General features: G+C 36.2%; 1 protein-coding gene across 1 annotated transcript in view; it reads left to right on the top strand.

Annotated features, from left to right (window-relative positions):
• LOC135638826 (glutathione reductase, cytosolic-like) overlaps positions 1 to 23,381 on the top strand; it is a 28,427-nt gene extending 5,046 nt beyond the window's left edge. Inside the window, exons 3-16 of the mRNA XM_065152276.1 lie at positions 2,818 to 2,887; positions 7,025 to 7,096; positions 11,283 to 11,486; positions 14,448 to 14,521; positions 14,604 to 14,687; positions 15,964 to 16,051; positions 16,153 to 16,234; positions 17,953 to 18,026; positions 18,341 to 18,448; positions 18,549 to 18,613; positions 21,918 to 22,031; positions 22,363 to 22,462; positions 22,659 to 22,712; positions 23,106 to 23,381. Coding sequence (XP_065008348.1) covers positions 2,818 to 2,887; positions 7,025 to 7,096; positions 11,283 to 11,486; positions 14,448 to 14,521; positions 14,604 to 14,687; positions 15,964 to 16,051; positions 16,153 to 16,234; positions 17,953 to 18,026; positions 18,341 to 18,448; positions 18,549 to 18,613; positions 21,918 to 22,031; positions 22,363 to 22,462; positions 22,659 to 22,712; positions 23,106 to 23,201 — 1,285 coding nt within the window. The 3' untranslated portion in view covers positions 23,202 to 23,381. The remainder of the gene's footprint in view (positions 1 to 2,817; positions 2,888 to 7,024; positions 7,097 to 11,282; positions 11,487 to 14,447; positions 14,522 to 14,603; positions 14,688 to 15,963; positions 16,052 to 16,152; positions 16,235 to 17,952; positions 18,027 to 18,340; positions 18,449 to 18,548; positions 18,614 to 21,917; positions 22,032 to 22,362; positions 22,463 to 22,658; positions 22,713 to 23,105) is intronic.
• Positions 23,382 to 23,644: the final 263 nt, after the last annotated feature.

Here is a 23,644-nt window from a genome sequence, read left to right as displayed (position 1 = left end):
TCTATCCTTTGTTTTTTATCGGTCTTATCAAATTATATAGCATGCATTTTTTTGCTGTTTTCCTGGAAAATATAATTTCTACGTTGTTAAATCCAATAGTTTCAACTTTACCCTATGTATAATATCTTAATGAAGTTAAATGACCTCACATGTCGGGTTATGAAATTATTAACCAAGAGTTCAATTTTCATACATTTCTCCCAAGATTATATCACAATTTTTGCACAAATAAGATGTACATTATTTTATTTAAAAAATATTATTACTAATTTCTTTTGCTAAAGCTAGTAATTGGTATAACTCGTATTACAAAATTTACTTTCACTTTGGTGCACTTAAAGTCTTAAATAACGTCTTTTCATTTGCCCTAAGATTTTGAAACCTTAGAATCTTTATAGATTATAAACATATTATAAGAAAAATACCAAGAATTTAACTTGAAATTAGTTTTTTTTTAATGAATATGAAATATAAGCACTGAATAATCGGTCATATATTTCTACATTAGTCACAACTCATTTATATATTTCTTTAAAACATCAATTCACAATTTATCATAAACATGCATGAAGCAATATTAAACACACTCATAATTTAAAAGCAACTCATAATACATGTTATTGTATTATTTAATTGAATTAATAACAACATACTAAGTACATGAACTTTTATCATATATAATCAACTCATGAAATCACTGGTTTTCATGAAAAATTGTATTAAAATAATATTAATTTTCTGTTGAATTACATAAAGTATTTTAAATTATTCTAATGGATACAAAAAATTTCTTACCATAAGTCCAAGAGACAGTTAAAATTATTCAATAACTTTAAATATAGTCCTAATTAAGAAAATGATATTTGGTCATTTAATAGGTCAAAATCAACAAACTAAGAAAGAGTTAAAATTACCTATTCAATAACTTTAAATATAGTCCTAAACTCCTAATTAGGAAAATGATATTTTGGTCATCTAATAGGTCAAAATGATATTTTGATCAGGCTACTATGAAGAAGAAATCATAATTATCTATTGAGATTGAATATGTCAAACCAGATTAACTTAAGTATTTATAATCAACAAATATTTAAATATGCATAACCGATGGTAGCCGATGCAACAACTTGAAAAAGAGTTGGATGTAGTTGGGATTTGATGAGTTGGGTTGATTTTGTAATTTTTCCTCATTGGGTAAGTGATCATTAGAAGGCATGACCTCATGGCAATATTGTTTACCTTACAACTTAAGTGTCTAGAGTTTAAGTCATGAAAATGATCACTTTGCTTGCAGAGACAAGGATGTACAAACTGAGGTTCTTTCCTTAAAAACTACTAGCTTTTACGTGCGGATGATGACTGCTCATGAGATGGTTTTTCATGAAAAAATCACATTCAAACAAAGAGTCCTTCATTGGAGTGTACTAATGAAACAATAACATGGGGAACCCATGTGATACTTGTCTGTAAGGTTAGCCAAGTCTCAACCTCATGTGATCTGTTAAGGGCATGCAAAACAAAACCAAGATAGTTGAAGAGGTGAGTGATGAGCAAAATGTCGTTGTTGTCCTAGAAGGCACAGGGAACAAACAATTGAACACAATGAAAACTTAATTTTCCTTAAAAGACAATTGCCGTCTCGAACGATAGTAGGCTCTCGAGCTGTTGGAGAGCTTGATGGAGTTTTATGCTTGCATGAAAATGCTATTTATGGCCTCACAAGATGTCAAAACTCTCCAACTACTATATCAATGCCCCATTCGTTCTAGTGCCACCTAGAATTCCAGGGTGCTGAGATGATTGACATTTTCCGCCACAGCCAATGACGTGAAAAGGGCTATTTTGATTAGTTTTAGCTTGAGATGCTGACGGTCGATGGAATGACATACAGATTGCATGTACAACAAATAACAAGCAAATTACTTGCAAAATGAGGCTTTCGGCTTCCGCATGCCTTTCGTATGCCTCGCTATGTAAAGTCATAGTCATACATGGAAAAGGGTAACAACAAACAAAAGATGGTCTGCTTGAGCAATAAAGGTGCTACATCGTGAGCTTGTTGCGGCCGTCCATGACACACTTATCAAAAAGTTGGTGTCTTCAAATGAAACATGAGTTAAGATTAAGCTAGCCTTCATTTAAGTGTTTTGTGTGGCTGAGAACTTTTTCTATAGTGTGGTGGCATATATTTTATTGGGTTCTGTATATGAAACCATGTTGAACATTCTTGTGCTTTCCCTTCAGGTATCCCGATTACTTGTTTGTCCTTAATAAGAGATATGGGATCTTTAGACAAACTTATACGCATATCATAAGAGAGGAATTTTTACTCCCAAGTATTTATTTGGGTTTCTTCTTGAAAGTTGATACTAATCTATGATTCTATATGTCATTTTATTATGAGATGTTGATGCTACAGTGGGAAAATAGTGACCATATGGTTGTAATAGCAATGTATGAAAGTGACTATATAGTTAAAAACATCTATCACATGTATAAATTATTTTTGTTGTCTAAAGCTGCAACTTGCCGTAATCTGCCCATTATTATGGCAAGTACTTCCTAAATGCCTCTTTTATGAGGTTGATATAGAAAGACATTTAAGTTACAATTGATGCATTTAGAATTTAGAACTGATCTTAGTTTTTTCCTGTATAATTGCTGGCAACTAGTTCAGTGAATTCATTCTGGTCTGTTAGTTGGTTCTATCCGTTGCATATGCTTGATGGAACTGCTGCTAATTCTTCCATTTTGAGAGGAAGATTTTGAAGTCAACAAATTGTATCTTCTAATTATAATCCTCCTTATGATGTTCAGGTGTGTTATACGTGGATGTGTTCCTAAAAAGATATTGGTTTATGCTGCACAATTTAGAGGTGAATTTGAGGTATGATCTTGGCCACATATTGCAACTGATTTAGTTTCCTAGTTGTTATCTAATTCAGCAAAGTCATGTGGTCTGTGTGATGTAAACTGCAATGAGATTCTCTCTCTTTCCACTGAGCAATCTAAACATCATGCTGGTTCAGGGACACCTTATGCTTTTGTACTTTGCCTTTCTATGGAAATGGGACGAGCCTGGCTATAATGGTTGCTCTTTTGCTATCTGGCTGATTAGGGTCTAAGTCTTAAAAATAAGCTCTGTACTTGTAGAATAAGGCTGTGTACATTGGACCTTGTACCCAACAATAGCAGGAGTCTCATACACTAGATCCACCCTTCTTTTGTTTTGTATGGAAAATGTACACATACTCCCAACTATTTTTTGTCTGTAAATTTCTAGTAAGTCTTACAAAGTCATTACAATTTAATTGACATTCTCAGTATTCATGTATATCATATGTTTACATACTTCTATTATTTATTATTCTGCATTTTTGACAAATATTTCCTGAATTGACATTTTTTTTTTTAATCCAAAACAACTCAATTCTGCAACCTTATGCCAAACACCAAATTTGTGTCTCATGATCAATTGAGAGCATTCAGTTCCTTATATTATCATTGGCCTAAATTTATGGAAGCATGATAATTTTGTGGAAGAACCATTATACTGCCTTATGACTTGATTTTAAGAGTGCAATATTTGTTCTTTATATGCTGATTTTTAATCCATGTGCCATCTTCTAGAGAATGAGTTCTACATGTATTTTATTGAAACTCGTTCACTAGTCACTCATGTTTAATGGAAAATGTTATTGGTATCAGTGTTGATTTCTTAAATTTTTTATGATGTGTAGTATGCTGAATTGCTTTATTTTAGGCTTTTCTGGTGAGTATACTGTGTAGTTTTTTGTTTTTGTTTTGGCTTCTTATATTGTCGCTGAATATTTAGATATGATAAGCGAGATTATTCATGTGGGGTGAGATATAATAAATATGACTAGTTAGTTGAAAGGTTTTTTGTAAGGCGTAAGTGCTTCTGGATTGCTGTTTTTCCTGTCTAGAAATACTGCCTTGATGACAGGATATTTCAACATTTTCCTGTAAAATGTCTTCCCTTGACATAGGGCTATGATGAGAATTGTGTCATTAATTGTATTGATGCCTTTGTTATTTTTGGGTGGAAGATGAACAGTGTAGCTTGGACTGTGGATAAATCTGGTGTATTTTGTGGCAACTCTTTATTCTTATTCTATTTTGTTTCCTTTCCTAGTTTGCTTTTTTTTATAATTAAAATTAGAAGGCTTAGTTTCAGTAAAGCATTTCCCGTGTCTTCGGTCTTTTATAATATCAACAGCAACAATTTCTTGTTGTAAGTGTGGAGGCTTGGGAAAGCAGTGTCTCTTGAACATTGTAGTGTCTTATTGTAGTTGTGTTCATGATCATCCTTATTTGGCATGTCCTGTTTCTAGCAGCTTCTAGAATGGATTTTTGGTTTTCTTTGGAACAATGAGCTTGCCTTCTAGATATAGATATGTTTTTTATTGCGGGTTTAACAGAAAGGTGGTGGAACTTATTTGGAACTATATATGTAGCTTGGTGTATTTGTTTGGATTGTTTTATCAAGAACTAGTTTCTTTATTAATCTCATTATTGACTTTTAAATAGGTTCTTTAAGTGGATATTGAGAGTTTCTTTTTTTAATTTCTTGTTTTATTCTCTAGTTTCTTTTGGAGGATGATTTGTACCTCTTCCACTATAAAGTCTTTCCTTATTTAATTGTCACAAAAGAGGTTTTCATATGTTCTTTGAATCAAGGTTTCAAGGCTCAGTCTAGAAACCTATATCGGTCTTGGACGGACTGGCATGGGTCTGGTACATATTGGCAACTGACACATAGTATGCCAACAAAGCAGTAAACATCGACCAAAGAGAAAGATGGAGAGGAGGGCCGAGGGGGGTGGGAGTAGGTTGAGAGAGGAAGGTGAGAAAGAGCAGGTAGAGGAAGAGAAGTAGAGGAGGAAGGATGCAGCAGAGGAAATGGTGACTTGGTGGTAGTATAGCAGCAACGTAGCACGATAGTGGTGATGTAATGAAGTGGTGGTGTTGGTAGAGGTGAAGTCACTAAGTGCTCGAGTGCTCACCTAGGCAAAGTGAGCCCCGAGTGCCTTGAACAGAGGGTGAGTCATTCGCTTAGCCCAACTAAGCCATCTCGGGCTAATCTAGGCTTGCACTACATGCTTTAGTTGATATGATTGGACCAGGCTTGACTTGAGATTGATCTGAACTCAAGAGGAGAGACGTAGACAGGAAAATGGTGACTTGGTTGTACGACAGTGTCAACTTAGCAAGATAGTGGTGATGTAATGAAGTGGTAGGTGCATAGGTAGTAGTGAAGTCATCGGTCCTCAGGCACTCGCCTAGGCAAATAAGTCAGGTGAGGCAAGCTTTTAGCCACTCCAACAGACTTGTGTGACTTGCTTGCTTGGCCCCGCCACGGTAGCATTACATCTCGATCTAACCCAAGCTTGCACCATATGCATTAGTTGATATGACAGGACCAAGCTTGCTCACGACTAATATAAGCTCAAACGGAGGGACATAGAAAAAGAAATGGTGACATCATGGTAGAACAGTGGCAGCGTAATGGGATAGTGGCTATATAATTAACTGGTAGAGGCATAGGTAGCAATGAAGCCACCAAGTTCATACCTAGGCACACATTTTAGGCATGAGGTGCTTCAAACAAACTCAAACGAGTCGTTTGCTTGGTCCAGCCCCAATAGTGCTACATCTCAAGCTAACCCAGGCTTAGACCAGATGCATTAATGGATATAATTAGACCAAACTTGACTCAAGATTGATCTAAACTCAAATGAAGTGGTTTGGTCCAATCAACTAGGTAATCATATGCCCTTTGCCCCTGCACCTAGGTGGGAACTAGAAGCAACCCAAAGGATCTTGTTTGCAATTGAAACCCTCCTTTAAGCCCCTTGTCAATGACTTTCTACCAAGGATTGCAATTTTGTGTCGACTGGCCATGCTGATCTTTGGCTAGTTCGGTCTATACTGATGTATTGTGTGTTGGTACACCGGAGGCCAGAAATGTGTCGACTATTCCGAAAAATGCCCAGGAAATATCTGAAAATACTTGAAAATTAGGAAAAAAACCTATATTAAGGTATTTTAATTAAAACTAAATGCAAATCTAGTTTTATTTCAATAAAAATATAAATAAGGAAGGGATTTATCTTTTTTGGACATTGATGAACAGTTTTGCGGTTAGAAGATGTAATAACCCTTGTTCAGTAGGATTACCATGTAATAACCCTTGTTCCAGACCAGATGAGGTGGAATTGCTCCTGTTTTCTGGTCAGCTTGAAAAATTCTGGTTGGTCACTCTGATAGGTTTTTTACTTCTTGCTTTGAATTCCGACTATGGTCCTTCACCCTGGAGTCAACACCTTTATGTTACTAAGCACTATCACCAAAAGCTTACCTTTCACCCTTTTTTGTTATTTCTTCATTGGAGTTAGTTTTGTTTATGTGACCCCTAATTCATGTTATATTCTTTAGAATATAGTGACTCTTAAGCATGGTTTGCAATATCGTACTGTACCGCTCCGATAGAGGACCGATACGGGCGGTACATTGGTACACCGTAATGTATCGTGTGTCAGTGTGTTTAGTACAGCTTGGTACATACCGTACTGATAACTGATCAGTATACCGGTACGGTACGATTTTCAGAACCTTGCTTTATGGAAGAACTAGAAAGATAATTGTATATTTTATATGCAAGTTATTAAGTGTGAAGACAAATACACCAAAACTAGTTGATTACATACATGAATTATATAGATACTGTAACTGAAATTGTTGGTTCTCATTGTGTTGTAGCTGAGGTTCTTACATTTTATGACATGGTTACACTTTATTTTCTGTTCTTTTGCTTTCTTGTGGTGATATATTATTTCTTAAAGAGCTTAATGGTAGCAAAAAAAATCTATGGAACAGGTCCCAAATAATTGGGATATTATGACTTGTCATTGTAGTTGTGGATATATATTATTCATCACATTGTTGGATCCCAATATATGATTTCAGATGCTAATATTTTGACGTGTCCTTTTATTTACAGGATTCTAGAAATTTTGGGTGGGAGCTCAGTGATGAAATTGGCTTCAATTGGAAAAAACTTTTGCACAATAAGGTCAGAGTAAAAACTAATTATCTTGCTATTCTGCTTTCATGCTCTATTTCCTTCTCTTTAAGTGCAACAATATATATATAATAAAGTCCAAAAATTTTAGATGTTAGTTGGTCCTATCTTTGGTAGTACTTTGTTGACAGAGTGTGTGGTTCATCTATCAATTTTTTATGGACTATGGACTGTGTCAGAAGCAAGGTCTTCAATTTCGAATAATACCGCCTGGTATGTACCGATCCGTCAGCAGACTGGTACACGGACCGCCCGTTATCGGGTGGTGTATATATATATATATATATATATATATATATATATATATATACATTATAAAAGGCGACGTCGCCTTTTATAATGTATGTATATATAATATATTATATATATATATAATATGAAGTCGCCTTTCCCTTCTCCCATGCGGGGCGACGGCGCCTTTTTCGGCAACGTCGACGACGTTGCCTTTCCCTTCTCCCACTTGGGGCGATGTCGCCGACGCGACACAATGTCACCTTTTATAAAAATATTTATATATAAATATATATAATATTTTTTTACTTATATATATATATATATATATACACTTATATAAGCGATGTCACCTTGGCGACGTCGAGAAGAGAGAGGCGACGTCGTTGAATTTTTATTTTATTATATATATATGTATATATGTATATGTATATATATATATATGTATATGTATATATATATATATAGTATCGTACCGTACTGAGCGAATGTCGAAACTCCGGTACGGTTTGATATTTTAATGCTTGGTCAGAAGTATATAGGGCTGGCTGATGATGTCTTGAGTCAATATGCTAGGCAGATATGGGAACTATAACCTGGCTCACCAATTTCTTCAATATCTTTTTGGCTTGCCATTATTTCCCATTCAACCAAGCCCTAAAAGGGTTCAAATACTCGGATGCTTTTGTTTTGGAAGAGTTCTAGTTAGATATGTTGTTCTTTTAAAGTAGTTATTTAACCCTCTTAGAGTTCTGATAATTTCATAGAATTTTATCTTTTCTGTAATAGGAAAACTTGTTGTGTTTGGTTTGTTTTGAGAAGACAACAGACCTCTTTGTTCTTTACTTTTATGCTGCTTCTTTCATTTCCCCTATTTTTCATATTTTACTGATATCTACTATTCTATGTATCTCTTTGTATAATTTATCTGCTGTTGGTGATATAATAATACTTCATATTTGGTCCAACCTTCATATAGCTAAGCCAGAATAAGTTTCTGTCAAAAATTTTCTTTTTTTTTTTTAAATCTTGTTTGCAACTGTCAGCTAAAGGGATGAATCCTCTTCAACAACTATGTATGTTGTTTGCAACATTTGGTTAAAACATGAAGTGTAAGTAATTGTGAAAAATTTTTGAATAGATTTGAGTTGATAATATATTTTATTGAATTCATTGTGCACAAATGTGCATAATCATCTCCTGATTTCAAATCTTGGCTTACAATATTAAGTGTCAGGCAGATCTAATATGAGCCTGCTGTGCATTTATTGGCTCTATTTCGATTTTATATGACATGTAGGAAAAGTTAAATAGAGGATCCATAAACGCTATTTCAGGTTCTCTTTAATGGTATTATCGATTATCAACCATCATGAGTTACAATTTAATTAAATGGAGAGAGAGCCTTTGTACAATGGTAAGCGTGTTCCTAGACTTTTGAGTCATAGGAACGACCTTTCTGGTTAGGGGTATGGTGGCATACATTGGCCCTCCTTTGGCCCTATGGTGGTGGGAACCTTGCACACTAGGTTCACCCTAAAATGAGTTACTCCTGTGGCCAGTTGGTTTAGCTGTGACTGGTTTGCAATTTCCAGCTGCCGGCGGCGGCCACTGCAGGGGGCGGGGGCGCCGCCCTTGCCCGTGGGCGGCTCGCCTGCGGGCGGTGTTCCCACGGGCGGCACTGCCCCTGCAGGTGGGCACCCCTGTGGGTGGCTCTGCTCACGAGCGCAGCCCCCGCAAGCAGCTGCCGTTGGCGAGCCTCGCCCCTGCGGGTGGCTCGCCCGAGGGTCCAGCGACCACAGGCGCCGCCTGCGCCCGTGCGCATGCGGCCGCCATGCCTACGGCCCTGCTGGCGGGTGCCGCTGCAGGCAGCCCTAACTGCGGGCACAATGCCCGCGCGCAGGCGGCCGCCGCTGCGGCAACCCGTCAGCCGCCGGCCGCCAACCGGATGCCTGCACACAGATGGCAGCGCTGCCATCTGCGAAGGCAGCAAGAGCAGCAACAGTTGCTGCCCTTTCTCGCTATTGCATCAATGATTTTGACGTCAAAAGCTTCTCCAAAACACAACACACGCAGTTATGGATGTCGCTTTGGTGGTCCTTCACATTCAGCTCTCGAGTATCATTCAACTCTGAGTATGATTGTGGCCTTGTTGGTCCTATCTAGTTGCACAAATTCTGAAATAAATTTTACTTCATATAGAATTTCGAGAAGCATTTAAAAGGCTTGGAACAGTAATCACTACTTAGATTCCATCTTTTACTACAACAAAAGATTTTCCCTTTTAAAAGTTAAAGAGGCCGTAAAATCAACAACTAGGCTTATATGGTCATGAAATTATATGTACAAGCCTAACTTCTTACAAGTGGAATTTCTGTGGTTGTCTTTCTTAGATTGTTGACTGATCAGTGAAGTCACTGGGCTCTCGCTTAGGTTCCCAAGCGAGGCGGGGCAAGGCCCGAGCGCCTGGAAACTAGTCTAGGTGAGCGCCTAGAAACTGGGCACACACCTAGGCCTAGGTGCTAGGTGGGCTAGGAATCCACCTAATTCAAATTAGGCCTGGGTTGAGCTCAATCAATGCATCTAGTTCAAATTAGGCCTCGGTCGAGATCAATTAACAGCATCTTCCTCTTCATCAGTGAACGGCGATGGCGACAACGTCTTCCTCCGGCAAGCTCTTCCTTGATATCCCTCTCTCCTCTTCCTCCTTCGTCATTGCACACCTTTGGACCTTGATATCACCCCTTTCCCTCCTCCGTTGCAGCCGCCAACATCTTCCCCTCCCTCTCCCCCCCTTTGTCGCAGCCCTCCGCGTCAGCATCCACCAACGTCTTCCCCTCACTCTTCCCCCTCTTTATCGCAGCTTACAGGACCACAAACCCCCTCCCTTCCCCTTTGCAGCTTCCCCCTTCCCCGACAACATCCTCCCCCCTCCTAGACCACATCCCCCCTTTCTGATCACAGCTTCTCATTCCTCATCCCGTTCCCCTTCCTCTTACCCCCAGTCACAACTCCCCCCTTCCTTGACAGCATGCTCCTCGTCCTCCTTGATAGCTCCCCTCCCTGCTCTTGGACCACGGCCCGCTCTCCTTTCTCCTCCTGCCTCCTCCCTCTTCTCCCAACCGACAGTAACCCATAGCTACCCAACAAACAATAACCCTCTCCCATACCTCCTCCTCCTCCCTCTTCCACTCCCAACCCATAACAACCAACAACCACCTAACCGATAATGTAATTTGATACTTCAAATAAATACAATTTTGACTTGTTATTTTATTTTAGTAATTATATTTATCAATCATGATATATATTTTTAATTTTAATATTTGGGAGCATCTCGTTTCGCTTAGGCGAGCGCCTAAAGCGTTGCACATTTTGGAACCTTGGCCCTTATTGTGCCTAGTGCCTTTGACTACACTGTTTCTGATATCAAACTCAAGTTCGTGCCATTTCTGTAGTATTTGCCCATGGAACTTTGTGAGATGAGACTTAGAAAGTTTGTTCTAGATTAAAGCTCTTTGAAACTATGCTTCTAGTCTTATCATGGTTTCTTATGGACTATCGATAACCTAACTAGGTGTTTTATTGTTTCATTAACTTATAGTTGTCATTATTGGTGATATTGTTTGCATTTATGGCCTTCTCATTCACTAGTTTGCTCACTTGTAGCAGCAAGAGCAACATGTTCATTTCTAGTGTTCATTTTCTTTGCTTGATGAAATGTCCCCTTTTTGTTCCAGAAGTTTGTGCTTTCTCAGAGGCTATTCACACATTTTTTTAATGTTATGACTTGCATTCTTGAAATATCTTGCATCGGTACTTATATTATTTGATTACTTAACTATCTCCGTGCTTAGAGGCCAAATTATTTGTTGAAATGTCATTAAATGCTATTGTATTCTTCTTAGATTAGAGCTTACTTGATTCAATTTTGATTGCCATACAGACACAAGAAATCATTCGGTTAAATGGAATATACAAGAGATTACTATCGAATGCTGGTGTGACAATGTTCGAAGGAGAGGGCAAGCTAATAGATGCACATTTAGTAGAAGTGACACAACCAGATGGTACAGCAAAGCAGTACTCTGCAAAACATATCTTGATTGCGACTGGTAGTCGAGCTCAGCTTATGAATATTCCAGGGAAGGTTTGTGTCAATATTTCTTTGTTTTAAACAAAATTGTAATTTAAGAATTTCTTTAAACAGTACTTTATTTTGTGCAGTTTGATAGTCTAAATAATCTGAGTTTTATTGGTTGTACAAGTGGTTGGTGGTTGTTTTAATTGATTGCTTATCCTTGTATGATTTAAACCAAGGTTTGAAATATCGTACCGTATCGACGTTTCGATATTCGCTCGGTACGGTACGATACTGTATACCGAGCGGTATATCATTCTGTCATGGACTTAGCTGGTTTTGCCTAAGTCGTGTGGCACCCTTGCATGTCCGTCTGCAAATGTCAGTCTCCCCAAAACCTCCTAGGGTCCCATAGGATCTACAAAAGAGAAAACGGGTTAGAGAAAGCGCCTCACTTGGGATCCACAAGCAATCATTTCAGAAAACACTTCATAACCAATGTAAATTACAAACAGACTTCACAAGTTTTGAACGGTTGCACAACAAATGATCCAAAATGGTCCACTACAAACCAAAATCTCCCACAAGTATCCACATGACACAACCTTTATTTACAAGCCTAAAATGACCACCAAACCCAACTAAATTGGGGCTGTTAAGCCTTCGACCGTCCCTCTACATGCTATGCAAAGCATGAACAAACTAAAAGACACGGACATACATGAGCATTACATTAAACACCATGTTTACAGTTTTGTCTGTGACATTCTCCCCCACTTATTCTCATTCCACTTTACATAATTTCATCCTTTACCAAGTGTCTCGCTTGCCTTGAGCACCATCAAGTATGGTTGCCAACGTTGAGCTATAGCTCAAACTCAGCCATCTCAACCTTTGTGCGTTACGCATTCTTCTCAGCTTGCTTGTCCTCGTAGTGCCTCTTGCGCGAAGGGTTAGCCATTCCTCTGAATGTCAATCTCAGATACCCGCTCCTTTGAGCGACTCCTTTTCCCTACATCTTCATGCCCGTTTTTCCCGTAAACGGTCGCGTGTGCTGGCTGCCCTCAACACAGCCTCGCTAGGTCCCCCACGTTTGCATGCCAAGTGTTTTTATGAGTGCTTGTCTCGCTTTGATACCAATTGTCACGGACTTAGCTAGTTTTGCCTAAATCGTACAGTACCCTTGAGTGTCCGTTCGCAAAGGTCAGCCTCCCCGAAACCTCCTAGGGTCCCTTAGGACCTACAAAAGAGAAAACGGGTTAGAGAAAGCGCCTCACTTAGGATCCACAAGTAATCATTTCAGGAAACACTTCATAACCAATGCAAATTACAAACAGACTTCACAAGCTCTGAATAGTTGCACAACAAAAGATCCAAAATACAGATCGAAATCTCCCACAAGTGTCCATATGACACAACTTTTATTTACAAACCTAAAATGACCACCAAACCCAACTAAATTGGGACTGTTAAGCCTTCGACCCTCCCTCTACATGTTGTATAAAGCATGAACAAACAAAAAGGCACGGACATACATGAGCATTACATTAAACACCTTGTTTACAGTTTTGTCCGTGACCGTTCGATATACCGCTCAGTATATATATATATATATATATATATATATATATATATATATATATATATATATATATATATATAATTCGGTGACGTCGCCTCTCTCTTCTCCCCAGGCGGGGCGACGTCGCCTTAAAAAAAAGAAAAAATAATATATATATATATATATATATATATATATATATATATATATATATATATATATATATATATATATATATATATATATATATATATATATATATATATATGTATGTATATGTATATACCTTGATTTAAACATCTTTTCACTGAATATGGGTAATGGGCGACCATGTATTTCAATTTTCAAGATTAGTGTTCTTAAGATTTTCATAATGTTAATTATTTTTAGGGTTGTACAAATATTTTAACATTGTTGGTTCTCAGTTCTCTAATGCTGTAATTGAGCTTTTCCGGTTTGTGGATATACAAGTTTTAATGCTTGTGTCTTGCATTGATATATCACTATATGTGTTATCATAAACTGTACTAATGCAGAGAGGACGAGAATAAATTTTTTAGGTTATCGAGCATGTAAGCCCATTAAATGCTCTTCATGATTTTTTTACTCTTGGTAATTTTGTTACAAGATGATCAATGCTAAACAAAAATGCATTTGAGGAAAATGGTCTTAATAGTTTGGGATTTTGTGGAATGAATTGAATTTACTTGAATCAACTATAGCAACATGTTATCTGCCGGTCATGGTTAGCTTTACTCTATATGCTTAAATTGTTTTCAATAAACATAATATTTTTTGCCTGTGCAATGCCTTTCTTTAGATCTCATTTTATGAGTACTTATTTTTTCAAGGTTTCTTTCAACTATTCATCATTCTTCTTTCATATTTTTGATGACTTTATTTTAACTTTTAGTAAGAACTAAGAACTCTGAATGTTTTTTCTATTCAGAAAGAAATATAAAAAAATGTTTTGGCAAATTCTTGCTATTAATGTAATTTAGAATCTTGATTCATGGATCTTTCTTCTTACTCTTTCAATTTTGATAAATATTGGTTTATCACAATCCATTGGATCTCTCATCATACTTGTGCAAGTCTGGTAATTATTTTTTGATCATATATTTTCACCAGAGTTATATGATTTATTTTCTATTCGAAGAAGTTATCTGATTTTGAACATGAGTTTTATAAAGTGGAGATGAAATCCGTCTTGTATGCCTTCTGCTATTTGAATTTAATTGGATCGTTTGCATTTGAATTTAATTATATGTAGGACTTAATGGATGTTACATGTGACTTTGAACTGCTCAGTTTTCACCGATCTTTTTGCCATTAATTTGTTTCTGTTATTTCAAATTACTGTACTTGGTTTTAAATTTTTGACATCCTTTGAACATGTAAAGTATACTCTAATCCTTCTAGAGTTTTATTCTTTGCCAATACATCCTAATTTCATGTTTCCATATCAGGAATTGGCTATTACTTCTGATGAGGCATTAAGCTTAGATGAGTTACCAAAACATGCCGTGATACTTGGTGGAGGGTGTGTGGATATGCCCCTGTGATACATTTAATACATAGAAATATTTTCCTAGGGCTGCCAATTTGATCCATATGTGCTGCAGATATATTGCCGTTGAATTTGCTTCAATATGGCGAGGAATGGGTGCAGAAGTGGATCTATTTTACCGGAAGGAACTTCCATTAAGGTGGCATTTAGAATTCACTTATGTGCCTTTTTTTTGGTTGCTTACCTGATTTTTTTTTTTATTTAAGTAGATTTGATATGCTTTTGACAATGTTCTGACCACTAACTAGGCAGTTCATTTGAATTTTTATAGCACTAATGGAAAATTTTAGATATAGTTTGAAACAGAGAACTTTTGATAGAGACATGAACAAGTTCTTCACAGGTTTTGGACAATGTTGACTGTAAAAGATATCACCTGAGGTGAATCACCTCTAAGTGTAGTTTCCAGTATCAACCATATCAAACTGATCGACCTCAAGCATATGTAAACTTTTATGGAATTACATTAGAATTGTAATACAGTCGTGTGGAAGAAGACACCAGAAAAATGAACACATTCATTTTTAATATTCAAAAAGAAAGGAGCAAGCAGAATTTAATTATCTTGAAAGCGTTGGATATTATCCAACTGGAGGTATACACCCGATGTCCACAAATACAGTATTGAATGTTATTTGATTGCAGGCTGCCCTTCATCACTACCATACAGCCATTAAACTAAACATAAGACAAAAACTGCTACTACATTTTTTTTCATTCAGATTTTTGAGGTAAATAACTCCGGAATGTATATTTGGGCCCATCTAGAACATAAATTCATGTATTGTTTGTTAGGAATCCTAAATGTACTTTGTACCCTTTTAACATCTAAACAACATTCCTATTGAAAGCGTTGGATATTATCCAACTGGAGGTATACACCCGATGTCCACAAATACAGTATTGAATGTTATTTGATTGTAGGCTGCCCTTCATCACTACCATACAGCCATTAAACTAAACATAAGACAAAAACTGCTACTACATTTTTTTTCATTCAGATTTTTGAGGTAAATAACTCCGGAATGTATATTTGGGCCCATCTAGAACATAAATTCATGTATTGTTTGTTAGGAATCCTAAATGTACTTTGTACCCTTTTAACATCTAAACAACATTCCTATTCAACCTTTTTTTTTGTTGCTTTATAAATCACATAGTATACATGTTGTAATGTTTGAGGTGATAAAAATGTAAACCTTTTCTAATAGCATTGATATAATTGGTTGTTCTTAATTGGTTAAACAGATTGTAGACCTGTATTCTGTTGGTATGACAACCATCAAATTCCTGAAATGCCTTTGTACTTGATAGAACTTCTTATTAATTGTTCTGTTGTTTGCTGTATCTAAATTGATGTATCATTTGCTCTTGTGATCTTGTAGCATTTAACTTCTCAAATCTCCTTATTGCAGGGGCTTTGATGATGAAATGAGAGCGGTTGTTGCAAAAAACCTCGAAGGAAGGGGCATACGGTTGCACCCAGGAACAAATTTGTCAGAGGTTCAATTAATTGAAGGATTACTTTACCAGTTTTCTCGTACCGCTTTTGCATCATTATGTCTCCCAGAAGTTGCTAAACTTTCTCCTACTATCTATATCAGTTGCGGCAAAGTGGAGATGGCATAAGAGTTCTGACTGACCATGGAGATCAAATTACAACAGATGTTGTCTTATTTGCAACAGGTAAGCCACTGTCCAACATTCATAATCACAATGTATATATTGGAGGATAAGAACACAAAAGCCAATCTTAACATTTTGTGGGAATTGAATTAATGATATGATTCTGAATCACCTGAAATAGATATGAGAGAGTGATTTAGAAACTTCATCTCCCACTGAACTCTTTGGACAACTGCATTTTATTTGTACGATGAGAACACTTACCATCCTTTTGCCTTTTCTCTGAAAAAGCATCCTTTAGTCTGTATTAAATTAAAAGCCCATAGTAGTATGAACCTATTATCAGTGATAGGGTTTTCCTGACATTTATTGCCTGGTTCAATTATGAGCAATTTTCCTTAGCATGTATATATTTTGATCCATTCTTTTGTTCCTCTTTGGAAGTTTACCAGCATTTCTGCAGTATAGATTATATGGTGATTTGCAACTCTTGTTTTGTCTGCATCAACAAGGATCAACTTTGTTCTAATCTGAAGAGTGATTTTGTTCACATAAAGACGGCTTAATGCCTAAGCATTTTGTAAATCCATGTGTATATAAGGTTAAATTTCAGTGTAGTTGCTGCAGGATTATGCAAGGATACAGCTATGCAAGCAGAATAAAGTTTGTCATACTTCTATACTTGTTGCAGTGTTTTGAAGATGTAGTCTTCATGTATTATGCATATTGTGTGATAAATTTAGTGTCTCAAATTGTGGAAATGCATAAGTTGTCCTTAATGTGACATTACATGTTTTTGCAGATAATATGACATCTAAATGTGATCTGTTAGCCACATAATATCTGGGATATTAACTGAAGCTTCAAAAGGAAATAATTTACATAAGGAGTTTAGTTATGGGCTGATTAATGCCTTATCTATACAGTACAAATTTCTGGGGGTGTTAGTGCAGAAATTGTTTTTACATATCACTAAATGCTGGAAAAATAATATGTGCCTGTTTAAGAGTAATTTTTAGTTTTTTACATGAAATGTCAGCATACTGTAACTCGACTAAATAGCAGTGATTTTATTGAAAGGCACCAGTGGATCGTTCAGCTTCTAGAGTCACATGAAATTGTAATGTGTTATGGGGATGTCTTTAAATTATATAATTATCAATTCTATTAGTATTAGCAGGAAACAACATTTTTTTAGTGTTATGAGTTCTTTATTTCCTGTGCAAAGGTGTTGGCCCTTTCTCTCACGTTCCACTCATGTATTCTAAGCAAGGTTCGCAATACCGTACCGTACCGGTATTTCGACCTGGGCTCGGTACCGGTATGGTACGGTATACCGAGCGGTACACCCGAGTGCAAGGTTTGCCGTACCGGTCCGACAGGCCAGTGGTATGCGGACCGCCCCGTACCGTACCGCTGTAGCAGTGTACAGTAACACTGTAGCAGTGTACCGCTCGGTACACCTGGGTGTACCGAGTACTGTAGCACACACGGACTCTGCTACAGTGCTACAGTACCTCGGAACGGTAACAAATCGGTCTGCGTACCGAAAACCTGTCGGACTGGTACGTACCGCCCGTACCGGGCGGTATGGCTCGGTATGGCAGACCCTGATTCTAAGTTCTAAAAAGTATGAACATTTCACCTGAATCAGCTTCTCTTAATAACTAGGATTTCAGGAATCTTTTAGTCATTTTTCTGTTGTTTCCTTTGGCATAGCATGACCAAACTGCAATCAATGTGGCCATATTCTACTAACGTCATATCTGGAAATGCAGGTCGGCTTCCAAACACAAAGAGGTTGAATTTGCAGGCTGTTGGTGTTGAGGTTGATAAAACAGGAGCTGTTAAGGTTAATTGCTTGTCAACTCATTTTTGCTACCTGTTTTTTCAACTTTTTTTTTTGCCACTTATATTGATTTCTCATGAATGACTTAAAAGACAATATATGTTTGACAATTTTGTTCTCTAAGTGTGGAAGTGTTGGATTTGGATTCATAAGTTAAGTTATTAAAATCCTTTATATTTCTTTTGTTTGCTTAAATTGTTCTTGTAGTTCCAATCCTGCAACGGTAGGAATAACTAGAAGTATGTTAGTCGGGCTTATGAATCCTAAATAGGGTCACAATTTTGCTAATTGTTATCATTGTCTGTTATCATTTCTAGGTTGACGAATATTCTCGCACTACAGTTCCCAACATATGGGCTGTCGGTGATGTTACAAACCGAATAAATCTGACCCCTGTGGCGTTAATGGAGGGAACTTGCTTTTCTGTAAGTGGATTGTGTGTGCTCATAACATTGTCGATCTTTTAGATAAAATTTTTGTTGATGCAGATTCAAAACAATTGCTGATATATTGTTTGTGTTGCAGAAAACTGTTTTTGGTGGACAGCCAACTAAACCTGATTATATTAATGTACCCTGTGCTGTGTTTTGGTAATTTTACTCCATTATAACTTAAAGTTAATGTATTACAATTGCACCTGATATTATTCATCACATGTGAAGCACCTGATTGTTTAAATTCTATGAAAATTTAAAGACTGATTTACATCAAAGCTTCTGAAAATCAACATGTATTTTGAATTCCATCTAATGGTTTCTAATGCTTCGATTTGGGACATTTAAGATGATTATAAAAAGGGTGGAGGATATAGGGAAGGCTATGAAAATGGATACTGAACAATTCTTGCTGTATCCATATTGGATAAGTATTTGATAGATATTTGTAGAATCCTTCTTGGTCAGGTTTTGGACATTTGGAAGAACCTGTTTTATTTAAATAATTAATAACAATATATTAATATTTTATTATGCTTCTTGGAAACACTTTGTTTTACGTAAATGTAGTAGATATCTTTGTTTGCGAGATTAAACTTCAAATGCAACTAGAATTGCTTAATCCTTTATGAGAGCGACAGTGTTTTAGTTTTGCATGTCCAAATTGTCTGTTCTCAAATGTGAACAATGTCCTGTTTCCAGTGTCAAGCCTTTTCTTATCATATTGTTGGGCAAAATCAAAATGTAAAGGACTTCACTGAGAATTTAGTAGACTTCACAACCTGGCCTTCACATTAACCCTTCAAACTTGGTGTTTCATTTCTAGGCATTGTTTATTTTCGGAAATAAAGTGGTTTGTTGGAGAATATAAGATGGTAGTTCACAGGTGAAAATGTATTCTTTAGTGGCTACAACACATTAATGCAAACAAGATGAATCTTATGAAATTCTTTTGGACGTGGAAAGTGTGTAAAAGAGAGAATGACATGCTTTGTCTCAGGGAACAATGTTATCTCAAAAGCAAAAATTAGCAAATGAGCCAATCAAACACTCCTTTGGTCAAAATCAACTCACCCTCCATGATCAAATAATTTTAGAATCTGTTTATGTACTTCCCAATTCTATTTCAGGATTTGTTTGGTTGGACATATATATTCTATAGAAATATTTACACACAACTGCAAGAAATTAATGTGCAGCATATACAGTCATTAATGTTGTTTGGTTGGCTGCATTTGGAAACGAAACACTTACTTCTTTACTGTTTGGCTGATTTGGAACTTCAAACCTGTAGTTGGAATGGAAGATTTTTCCCTGTGAAGAGGGAGATGTGGTTACCCCATTTAAAACTTTCTTCCTGAGCACCAATCTCTGCCCAACAATTTATTCATACCAAATAAAAAATGAGAAAGGTTTGACAAAATGGAACAGAAACAATCATAATTGTGCCTTTTTTAGTCTTAACATAGGCAGAAAACAATTAAATCATTGCGACTTTAAATTATCTCCAAAGTGTTTAGTTAGTGTTATTGGTTCAACTTGCTTAATGGAAATGTCTGATGAATAATAACATAGGCACTAAAGAGTTTTTTAGTGCAAATTTACTTGAATAAGAGTGACATACAAGATTGTTCAAATTATAGAGGAATTAAAATCATGAGCCATGAAACTTTGGGGAACAATTATTAAAAGTAGGACAAGGGTTGAAATATATATCTCAGGAAAGCAATTTGGTTTTATGTTTGGAAGATCAACTATAGAAGTTATTTATTTATTAAGACAATTAATGGAAAAGTATAAAGAGAGAAAGAAATATTTGTATATGATTTTTATTGACATAGAGAAAACCTATGACAAAGTTCCTAGGGATTTATTACGGTGGTTTTTAGAAAAGCAAGGTGTTTCTACTAATTGTATTGCTGTTGTTAATGATATATATAATAATGTAGCTATTAGTGTTAGAACTATAAGGAATGTGTCTAATGAGTTTCTTATTAGCATTGGATTATATCAAGATCTGTATTAAGTCTCTACCTTTTCACGATGATAATGGGTGAAATTACTAATCATTTATATGATAGACCTCTCTGGTGTATGTTATTTGTTCATGATATTGTATTATTGTCTTAGTTGATGAGAGATTAAGTGGAATTAATTATAAACTTGAGTTATGAAGATTATTCTTAGAAACTAAAGGTTTTATATTAAGTAAGACTAGAACTAAATGTATGAAATGCAATCTTAGTAATACTAGGAATAGATAGGAGAATATAGTTAAGTTGGATAGACAAGAAATTCCTTTAAGTAAAAGCTTTAGGTATCTTGGATCCCATTATTTAACAAGATGGAGAGATCGATGAAGATATTATTATAGAGTTAAAATATGATGGTTAAAATGACAAGGGGTATTAGGAGTCTTGTGTGATTATCAGATATCTTTGAGACTTAAAAGAAAACTTTATAAAACAATTATGAGAACAACAATGCTTTACAAATCTAAGTGTTAGACCGTTAAGAAATAACATATACAAAAAGCATATGTCGCTGAGATGAGAATACTGAGATGAATGTGTGAAGTTACTAAGAAAGATAGAAAAAGAAATATTTTTATTCCTGAACAATTAGGTATCGTTTTGACAAAGGATAAGAAAAGAGAATTGTTTAAGATGGTATGGACATGTGCTTTGAAGATCTCAGGATGTAGTAGTTGGAAGAATTGAAATGACTAATGTTAGTGGTACGATAAGAGATAAGAGAAAGTACTTTAGACTTAAGTAAACATATGACTTTTTACGGATTCAATGGCGACAAAAAAAATCATGTTGCCGATCCCAAATAGTTGGGACTTATGGCTTTGTTAATGTATTGATTCAACCTGCTAGATGCTCATAGAGTTGAAGAGGGTTAATTGGACCCGTTTAAAGATTTTTAACATGGAGAATCCAGGATATGGGTTAAAGATCACTTGCTTCCATTCTCTTTGCTAATCCAAATAACTCACCCTTTAACAACCAAACATTCAAAGGGAAAAAAATAGAGGGTTAAAGTTAGTTTGCCAAATCAATAATTTAACCTAGATGTTTTAACCTTGAACCAGTGACAGCATTGGTGTTGATTTTACATGTTGCTCCAACCAAACTATGTCCACAAAGCCTTGGCATAATGATGACAGCTATGAATTTTCATATGATGCTGCTAATTAGTTAGGCTTTATTTCAAGTCTCTATTGCTTCAATGCCATTTTAGCTCTTTATGCACTCAGTTCTCTTTTGCCACTGCTAAAAATACATTTTTGTCTATGTTTTTATACTCATCTTTTGCCACTGCTACATATATCTGATGTCACATGGTGTTTGTTTCTAAGATAGAATTGCTTAAATTTATTTTTACTCAAAAGGTTGTGTATCTTAACTTTTACAAGCTTCCCATGATAAGTTTTGACATATGGTATACTCTTCAGCATACCGCCACTTTCAGTAGTAGGTCTCAACGAGCAGCAGGCTCTGGAGCAAACAAAGAGCGACATTCTTGTTTACACATCTTCATTTAATCCCATGAAAAACACTATCTCTGGGTCAGTAAAGTTTCTTGTCAGCACAAAAAGATGATAATTATATTTTATATTATAGTGATAAGTAAAAAATCTGACCATCCATTTAAATGCATTTTTCAATTTTTATGCTTGCTTTTTCTTAAGCTGTGATATATAGGGGTAGTTAGTTATCTGATTCAGTACACTTGTGTGGTATGTGAGGGAATACTGTGTGCTAGTAACATGTATAGATACGACTCACATTCCTTTCTCTTGCATGGTCTGAGAGTTTTTTGACACAATTTGTTAGCAAGTACATCTAGGTCTTATATGGCACTGCCAATGCCGATCTCTTTCATTCTTTGTGGTTCAGAAGGCAAGAAAAGACAACTATGAAGCTTGTTGTTGATGCAGAAACTGATGAAGTACTGGGTGCATCCATGTGCGGACCTGATGCACCTGAGATTATGCAGGTGCATCGCACTCACTAATCACTACCCGAGTCATTAAATTATTTTTACAAAGAATCTGCATATTTCATATGAAACCATTATTCTGAATTGTATAATTTTTTTAATATTACATGTAAAGATTTACCTTAAGTTACACCTTAACTAACGACACTAAGCTTTCTATTTACTAACAGTACTCATTTGTGGTTATATACAGGGTATCGCAGTTGCACTCAAATGCGGAGCCACGAAAGCACAATTTGATAGCACAGTGAGACATCTTTCTTTTATTCCACTAAACATTTCTTGATAAAAGATTTATGCCTGCCATCAGATGAAAGAGCCATTCTGTGAGTTTATTGTCAGTAGTCATAAAGCTATGCAGTTAATCAAATCAATCTAGTCATCAAGTAACCAGAACTGGAAGTGTTTGACCTCCACGTTAGATGTCATATGAGGTTATGGTCTCTGCACAAGTGGTAACCTCCAGACTTATGAAGAAAGATATTAACTGGTCACAATAACTGTATCCATCTTAGCCTCTAGTGAGATTTTGATGGATGAAGTTGAGACTGCATCAGAAAGATGTAGTTATATGCACGTGTTGCTATACGATTTACTTATTGCTTCTATAGAATCTAAAGATCTACTGTTGTTATGGCAGGTGGGAATCCATCCTTCAGCTGCTGAAGAATTTGTGACTATGCGATCCATCACAAGGCGTGTTGCTGCAGGAACGAAACTGAAGACTAATCTGTAAATGAAGGTTTGTAGTTTAGGAATGAGAACAATCTTTTGATTCATCAGAACAGGTGTCGTGTTTCAAATTAGGGCCACTTCTTTTCCTTCGACAAATACACTGATGAAACCGCGAGAAATTGGTTTTGCTGGATCTCTCAGTATCTGAATAAAATGGTTGCATTGTTGATTTCTGCCTTCATCAGGTTCACACAATTCATCTTGGTATTTGTGATTGCTGATGGTGATGTGGTCACCAGATAATTTAGCTGTCTTGGATCGCCGTCTTCTTAAATTCATGCTGCATAAGTAGTCGTCTCTTCCTAGACGATTCAATCCAAATGGTGACATGGGCATCATGTCCATTCTGCATCAGTATGATTCTCTGATCCGATAAACATAACTATAGATCCTGATTTGATTTCATCAGTTGAACGTCATGGATGTAGATCTGATAATAATAGG

This window comes from Musa acuminata, chromosome BXJ3-5 (assembly GCF_036884655.1).
Source record: "Musa acuminata AAA Group cultivar baxijiao chromosome BXJ3-5, Cavendish_Baxijiao_AAA, whole genome shotgun sequence".
Taxonomy (NCBI): domain Eukaryota; kingdom Viridiplantae; phylum Streptophyta; class Magnoliopsida; order Zingiberales; family Musaceae; genus Musa; species Musa acuminata.
The sequence above is the reverse complement of the archived record's forward strand: the minus strand, read 5'-3'. Positions and strand labels throughout refer to the sequence as shown.